The 7,960-nt window shown below is 37.3% G+C and overlaps 1 protein-coding gene across 1 annotated transcript; it reads left to right on the top strand.

Moving 5' to 3' along the window:
• The first annotated feature begins 1,947 nt into the window (after positions 1-1,947).
• On the top strand, positions 1,948-2,873 carry LOC113874254. The gene is made up of 2 exons (XM_027512485.1): positions 1,948-2,045; positions 2,513-2,873. The coding sequence occupies exons 1-2, from the start codon at positions 1,948-1,950 to the stop codon at positions 2,871-2,873; spliced, it is 459 nt and encodes a 152-aa protein (XP_027368286.1).
• The last annotated feature ends 5,087 nt before the right edge of the window (positions 2,874-7,960 follow it).

The raw sequence follows: 7,960 nt of genomic DNA on the forward strand, positions 1-7,960 counted from the left end.
CCGAAGTCCATCCCAGTGGTGAGGGATTTCTTAGAAGTTTTCCCTGAAAATGTTTCTGAGTTACCGCCTCAGAGGGAAATAGAATTTGCTATTGACCTCATTTTGGGGGCAAGCCTGATTTCTGTGGTACCTTATAGGATGTCACCAGTGGAGTTGGCAGAGGTCAAAAAGCAAGTAGAAGACTTATTACAAAAGCAATTTGTAAGACCGAGCATGTCACCATGGGGAGCATTAGTGCTTTTGGTGAAGAAGAAAGATAGGAGCATGAAGATGTGTGTGGACTATCGACAGCTGAACAAAGTGACGATAAAGAACAAATATTCACTCCTGAGGATCGACGATTTGATGGACTAGTTAAGAGAAGCTGCAGTGTTTTCTAAAATTTACTTGAGATCGGAGTACCATCAAATCAGAGTGAAGGATGAGGATGTACCTAAGACGGCGATCAGGACGCGGTATGGTCACTATAAGTACTTGGTAATGTTGTTTGGAGTGACCAATGTGCCTGCGGTGTTCATGGACTACATGAACAAGATCTTCCATGAGTTTTTGGATAAGTTTGTGGTGGTGTTCATTGACGACATCCAGATTTATTCGAAGACTCAAGAGTAATAGCACACCGAGCACTTGAGGATTGTTTTGCAAATTCTGAAGGAGAGGCAGTTGTATGCAAAATTCTCCAAGTGTGAGTTCTAGCTGTCAGAGATCAAGTTTCTGGGGCATGTAGTGTTGAAGGAAGGAATCATGGTGGACTCTGCGAAAGTGGAAGCGTTAGCTGGATGGCAAAGACCGACGAATATGACTGAGGTGCGCAGTTTTCTGGGACTAGCAGACTATTGTAGAGAGTTCATTGAAGGATTTTTTAAGTTAGCTTTGCCTTTAACAGGGAATTTAAATGGAGCAAAAGGTGTGAAACTTGTTTTTTAGAGCTAAAAATAAAGTTGACTTCAGCACTTGTGTGGGTTCTGCTTGACTCGAAGCGAAAGTTTGATGTGTACTGTGATGCATCCGGGTATAGACTTGGGTGTATTCTGATATAAGATGGATGAGTGGTTGCTTATGTCTCAAGACAGTTACGCCCATATGAAGTCAACTATCCGATGCATGATTTGGAGTTAGTTGCGGTGGTTTTTGCTCTTAAGGTATGGAGGCACTATCTATATGGAACAAGGTTTGAGGTGCTCAGTGACCACAAGAGCTTGAAGTATCTGTTTGATCAAAGGGAGTTAAACATGCTACAGAGGAGGTGGATGAAATTCCTTAAGGACTACGACTTCACGTTGTCTTACCACCCTAGCAAGGCAAACGTGGTGGCTGATGCGTTGAGTAGGAAGTCATTGCACGTGGCAGCAATGATGGTAAAGAGATGGAACTGATTGAGGAATTTCAGGACATGAACTTGACCATGGAGGTGACGCCGGAGAGTTTGTATCTCGGAGCAACGACGATTCATAATGACTTATTGGTGTACGTCTAAGATGCTCAGCAAGGGGATGCTTTCTTGCAATACATGATGAGGCAAAAGAGTGAAGGGAAAGACTTGGAGTTCTATTGTGATGAGAATGGGGTGATCAAGTTTCAGAACCGAGTGTGCATTCTCCAAATGAATGAGTTGAGACAGATGGTGCTTGAGAAAGCACATAAGAGCAGGATGAGTTTTCACCCCTGTGTGACCAAAATGTATCTGAATCTCCGGAAGAGTTTTTGGTGGAATGAGATGAAGAGGGACATAGCCGAATACATGGCTAGATGCCTAATCTACTAGAAGGCGAAGGTAGAGCACCAACATCCACCTAGGTTGCTGCAACCATCAGAGATCCCTGAGTGAAAATAGAACAGTATTTCCATGGACTTTGTTTCTGGTTTGTTGAGGACCAGGAACAAACATGATGTCATCTAGGTGATAGTGGATCGATTGACTAAGGCTGCACACTTCTCCCGATTAACATGAAGTATAAGTTGGAGAGACTTGCGGATTTATATGTGAGGGAGATAATCAGGCTCCATAAAGTGTTAACTAGTGTGGTGTCTGATAGATACCTGAGGTTTACCTCAAAGTTTTGGGAGAGCCTATAGAGGGCATTGGGTACTAAGTTGAAACTTAGTTCGGCTTATCACTCACAGACCGATGGTTAGACGGAAAGGACTATCCAATCCCTAGAGCATCTTTTAAGAGCCTGCATAATTGAGCAACAAGAGATTGGGAAGAATGCCTGCTGCTAGTGGTGTTCACGTACAATAACAGCTATCATGCCAGCATTGGAATGGCACTATTCGAGACTTTGTATGAGAAAAGGTGTAGAACTCTATTATGTTGGTATGAAACTAAAGAAGTGGCTTTGTGTGCACTGGATATGATCCAAAAGCAGAATAAGCATATCAAAATGATCAAAGAGAAGATGAAGGCCACACAGGACAAGCAAAAGAGCTACTATGATAAGAGGAGGAAGTCATTGGAGTTTTAGGTGGGTGACCATGTGTTTCTGAAGTTCTAACCTGTGACTGGAGTTAGGAGAGCTCTGAAATCTTGGAAGCTATCTTCTAAGTTCATTAGGCCATTCAAGGTGCTGAGTAGAATTGGTCCTGCCACGTATCGAATAGCGTTACCTTCGAATCTCTCAAATCTACATATGGTGTTTCATGTGTCACAGCTCAGGCAGTATGTGCTAGATCCTTCTCACGTGATCGATCTTAACCCGGTTCAAGTGAGAGAGAACTTGTCCTACGATGTGTACATAGTGAGGATTGTTAACCACCGTGTTAAGAAATTGAGGGGCAAGGAAATCTCATTGGTGAAGGTGATTTGGAGCTCAAGTGACGAAGGAGATGCCACATGGGAAACAAAGAGTAGGATGAGAGAGATGTATTTATAGTTATTTGTTTAGCTGGATTGAATTTCGGGGTCGAAATTCCCTAAAGGAAAGGAGAGTTGTAACGTCTTGGATTTTGTAATAATATTTTAATGTATTAATGTAAATATAATTGATATATTGAGTGTGCATTTGATTGTGTAATGATTTGAATATAACTATGATTATGAAGATGCATGAATATGTGGTTAAAATGTGATGTGGACTTGTGCTTAAGCATGATTGTTGATGGTTGACGTCTGTTTTGGGTTGGAGTTGTGTGAGTATATAGGTTAAGTTTGTAGTGCAAAGGTGTTCTCGCTACAGCGAAAGGACCCTGAGAGGAAGGCATGAAACTACCGCCTTCTCGCTATAGCAAGAAGGTCTTGCTGTAGCAAGATTTTGCAAAAACCAAGGTGTTGATAAATCCACATTTACTATATTTTTAGCCTAGTTTTTGTTAGTAAAGAAGGAGTTAAATAGTAAATAAACTTGAAAATATCATAAAAATTGCATTAATATTCATAATTGTACAAATAGTTTAGAATTTTATATTTTATTCCAATTCTGGATAATTTTGCTTAAAAAGACTTAATTTTGTGCAGAAGCTTGAGCTGAAGATGTTTGAGTTGAAGATTGAAGTGAAGAAAGTAAAGGAATTGAGCTTAAAAGATGAAGAATCAAGTGTTACGTGTTGGGTGTAGCCACTTTGAATGCATAGAGTTAACACTTTGAAGAAGAAAATTCATGAAGATCAAGAGAGTAGCTACTTCAAGTGTTCAGAGTAGCTACGCAATTGAGCGCGTAGCCACTTCAAGTGCCTAAAGTAGCTATGCAATGCGTATAGCCACTTCAAGCGTTCAGAGTAGCTATGCTCAAGGCTAATTCAGAACTGCACAATGCGCGTAGCTACTTCAAGTGATTAGAGTAGCTACGCAATTGAGCGCGTAGCTACGTCAAGTGCCCAGAGTGGCTTCGCAGTCAGCGTGTAGCCACCTCAAGTGCTCAGAGTGTCTACGTAAAAGTAACAGAATTTTAAATATCACTTCTAAGTGTCAACTTTGGACGATTTGAGTTCCTAATTCAGTTATAGAAGCTTCTAGAAGACCTTTCATGCTATAATCCTCAGAGATTAAAGTGTGGAAGTGGAAAAGGAGGGAAAACATTATAAATAGAAGTTAAGAGTTCAGAATTGGAGGTCTTTTGCCATTTTTTGTTTTCTTTTCATTTCCACACCTTAGGAGAGTTAGAGAGGGAGATTGGTGGTGACTTCCAAGCTCTGGACCTTGAGGAATCAGGCTGGGGATTGGATTTATGAAGAAATTCTGCAGTTTCTCTTCTTCTAATCTTTCTCTCCCTTTTCTCTTTTAGGAACATATTATGATTTCTTTTTGTTAGGGATCTATAGATCCAGATTTGATATTGTGATGTAATTTTAGATCTGGACCTTGAGGTTTTGATTGAATTGAGTATATGATTCTGTTCTTAATGCAATTGTGAACTAATCCTTCATTTAATTGAACCTAGAGGAATTTTCATCAATGGAAATTGAGTTTATTTCTCATATCTGAATCATATGCCTAGGTTATTAAGATCTTAGGAATAAGTATCATAATCTAGTAATCCTATAATTTCCAGAACTTAATGCAATATTTGATTGAATTTCACCTAAGGAATTAGGGAGGTTTAATTAGGTATTAGGATCAATGAGACAAGGAATTGTCCTTTGGTTAAAGAAGTGAAATTGATTATCAATCAATTAGAATTCTTAAGAGTCCAGAACATGATTACATTGCAATTGAAAGTCTGGTGAAATGATTCCTAACTATTTTTCACATAGCATTTTAATACAAAATTCGTATTCTGTTTTGCTGTATTTTTTAGATTTCTGCACTTTGTTGCTTTTGTTTGTTAAATGATTCAAAACACTTCAAATTCGTTTGGCTCAACTAGTTATTGATTTGTGAAGTGGTAATTGATAAATCTAATCCCTAAGGACGATACTTGGGACTCATATTGATTTCCAAATTTTATTACTTGCTACATCTACCTAGTACACTTGCTAGTTAGTTCTCCAAATTTGTGACAGGTGTAGTTTCCTTTGAGATTTTTGCTATAACGACAAGGGGCGTCGACGAGAGTATCTCGCTGTAGCGAGAGTATCGCGACCAGAGGATATTTGAAGGGTCTAGAATTTGAAAAACACATTCCCACTTTTCTCACTTCATCTCCCTTTCGATTCTCTCTATTTCTAAGCCATTCTTACCAATTAAACTGCCTCTAAAGTCGTTCGTGAGTTGGATTGAAGGTTGGAATTACGTTTGGGGCGTTTGGAGATAAGTGTTAATGGTTAGGGTTTCGGTTTCTCCTCTTTATTCCCTGTTTTCTCGGTCTTCTATGGTTTCTCATGAAGTTTTCTATGTGTTTAGGATGAAATTTGTGTGGGAGCTCCTTCCTTGTTGATTTGGTGCATAGGTCTTCGATTTGAGGTAAGGAGGGACTCTACCCTATCTCATTATGTTTGAATGTCATGTGGATGGTTTGGAATGTGTGTGTTTAGTAGAATTAATTGATTGATTGTGGTGAGAGTGCGGTGGAAATATTGAATAGAGTATAGTGTCATGAATGTTGAATAGCGTGTATGATGAAATAAATTCATGAATGTGGATTATGTTGAAAAATGTTGTATGTATGGAATTGTTGTGCGTTAAATGTAATGCGAATAAATGTGGGCATTTTTGCCGTGTAATGTGAATGAATATGGGCATATGTGCCTGTATGAATATGAATACTGTATATGGCTGAAAATGTGTGTGAAAGGGCATGTTAAATACAATTGTGAATATGTTATGAATGGCTCAGCGATATAATAAAGGTGTGGAAGATGGGGACGATAGAAATACCTTGGGGAAAAGAGAGTGGTGGTGACATCAACAATGAGTGTGGGTGCACCACAGGCCATACACTCTTCTCCTGACTAGATCTTGGACCAGCATCTTTGTCGAGCTACTCGTGACTGCACACGTGGTATCCGTAAGGTGAGGGTAATCGGCGACCATCCATGGTATGAAACTGTGATTATAGTACCACGATGAGCGTGGCTATATGCAGTGAGAGCACGTGTGTGAAATGTGTTGGTGCAATGAGCGCACTGATTGTAATTTGAAATGGAATGTGTGGAAAGTATTGTCTGTGATTAATTATGTTTGTGTAAAAAGTGTTAGAATACATCTGGAGTGTGTAAGGTGAGTCTCTATGTTTGTGTGTATTGGATAGTATAGAGTACTTACCCTTACATTTATTTTCAGGTGACCAAGACGATCAACACCGGGCTCAGTGAAGGGATGGATGAAATTTCTATAGGACTTAGATTTTATTTTGAAATTACGATGTAATTGAATTAGTCCTGTAGCAGTCATTGATATAAACTTGTAATCCCTTATTATTTTGAAATGCTTAATGAAACTTTGTGATGGAAAATTATATTTAAATGAAAATTTTATTATTCTTATTTTTGCAAAATTTATTATTTTGAAATTAAATTAAGGTGTTACAACCATTATATGTCGTGGTTCTTTTTACTTGATCCATTATATGCTAGTTAACTTATTGATATGACACTAAATGGTTCATATTTTAGGGATTATTACCAGTCATTCAGGAGTTGTTTCCTGGAGTAGAACAAAGGTTGTGTCAGACACTTGTATAATAATTTCAGAAAGATATATCCAAGTAAACAATTAAAAGAGCTTATGTGGAAGGCAGCAAAAGCAACTTATTTACAAGAATGGGAAAGACATATGAAAGAAATAAGGACCACTAATGAAGAAGCATTCAAACATCTCAAAATTCCTTCAAGATATTGGGCAAGTCAAGATTTTCTTTCCAATCTAAGACTGTTGTGGTGGTAAACAACATGTCTGAAACTTTTAATAGAGTTATTGTAGAACCTAGAGCAGAGCCCATTATTACTATGATGGAAGACATTAGGATTTATTTAATAGAAATGTGGGCTGCCAATAGAAAAAAGCAACATTGTTAACAAGAGATATATTGCCAAATATACTAAAAAGGCTACAAAAACATCTAGTTGAATCAAGATGATGGTTGCCAAGGTATAATTTTCATGATACTTTAACTTTTTAATACAGTTCATTTTAGTCCTCTAAAATTTAAATTAGCTTTATTTCAGTCCTCAAATTATTTAAAATGAATTATTTTAGTCCTTTAACTATTTCAAATTGATTCATTTTAGTCTTATATTACAACTTACACTTATTTTCATTTTTGTAAGGTGATCTAGACAACATATGTTCGAGGTCTGACATATTAATTTGAAGGGAGATAAGTTTGTGATGAACCTTGAACTAAAAGAATGTTCTTGCAGAATATAGATGCTTACTAGAATACCTTGCTGTCATTCAATTGCTTCCATAAACCATGTTAATATCAATCCTGAAGACTATAATCCTATTTATTATAGGAAACATCATTATGCAGCAGTTTATAAGTCTATCATATATCTAGCAAATGGACCTAATTTGTAGAAATCTACTGACTACCTCGACATTTTACCCCTACCAATCAAGAAAAAATTTGCAAGGCCAAAGAAGTCAAAAAATAAAGATACATCTGAGAAGGTTGTTAAGGAAAACAAATCGAGTAGGAAATGAATGACCGTTAAATGCAACAAATGTGGAGTAAGTGGCCATAACAAAGCTACTTGCAAATTAACACAACCTACTGGAACAGAGGCATTGACAAGTTATACTCAAAGTTCAGGCACTTCTCAAGTTCTAGTTGATGGTTAAATACGAATGAAGATGTGTACTTGAAAATATCAACACAGTTAAATGTATTATATAGGGATAATGTGTTTTTTTTTTTTTTGCTTTACGTTTTGTTCAGTTTGGTTGGAAAATATATTATGTGGGGCTTGTATTTTGTCCTTGTTCTTTTGTTAATGTCATAACATTATATGTTAATCAATTTTTATTCTCAGTCTCAGCGAAGATTTCTTATCTCACATTCATATTTCAAGATAATATATATGCTGAAAATATTATTGCATTAAAGATAAAAGAATCCATAAAAAGCAATAACATAACAGC

This window comes from Abrus precatorius, unplaced genomic scaffold (genome assembly GCF_003935025.1).
Source record: "Abrus precatorius isolate BTA unplaced genomic scaffold, Abrus_2018 Scaffold8, whole genome shotgun sequence".
NCBI classification, from domain to species: domain Eukaryota; kingdom Viridiplantae; phylum Streptophyta; class Magnoliopsida; order Fabales; family Fabaceae; genus Abrus; species Abrus precatorius.

Coding starts and splice junctions, on each gene's coding strand:
- LOC113874254 (XM_027512485.1), top strand. CDS start 1,948: ATGAAGTATAAGTTGGAGAGACTTGCGGATTTATATGTGAGGGAGATA. Junction 2,046..2,512: donor GTGTCTGATAGATACCTGAG/GTTTACCTCAAA, acceptor GACTGGAGTTAG/GAGAGCTCTGAAATCTTGGA.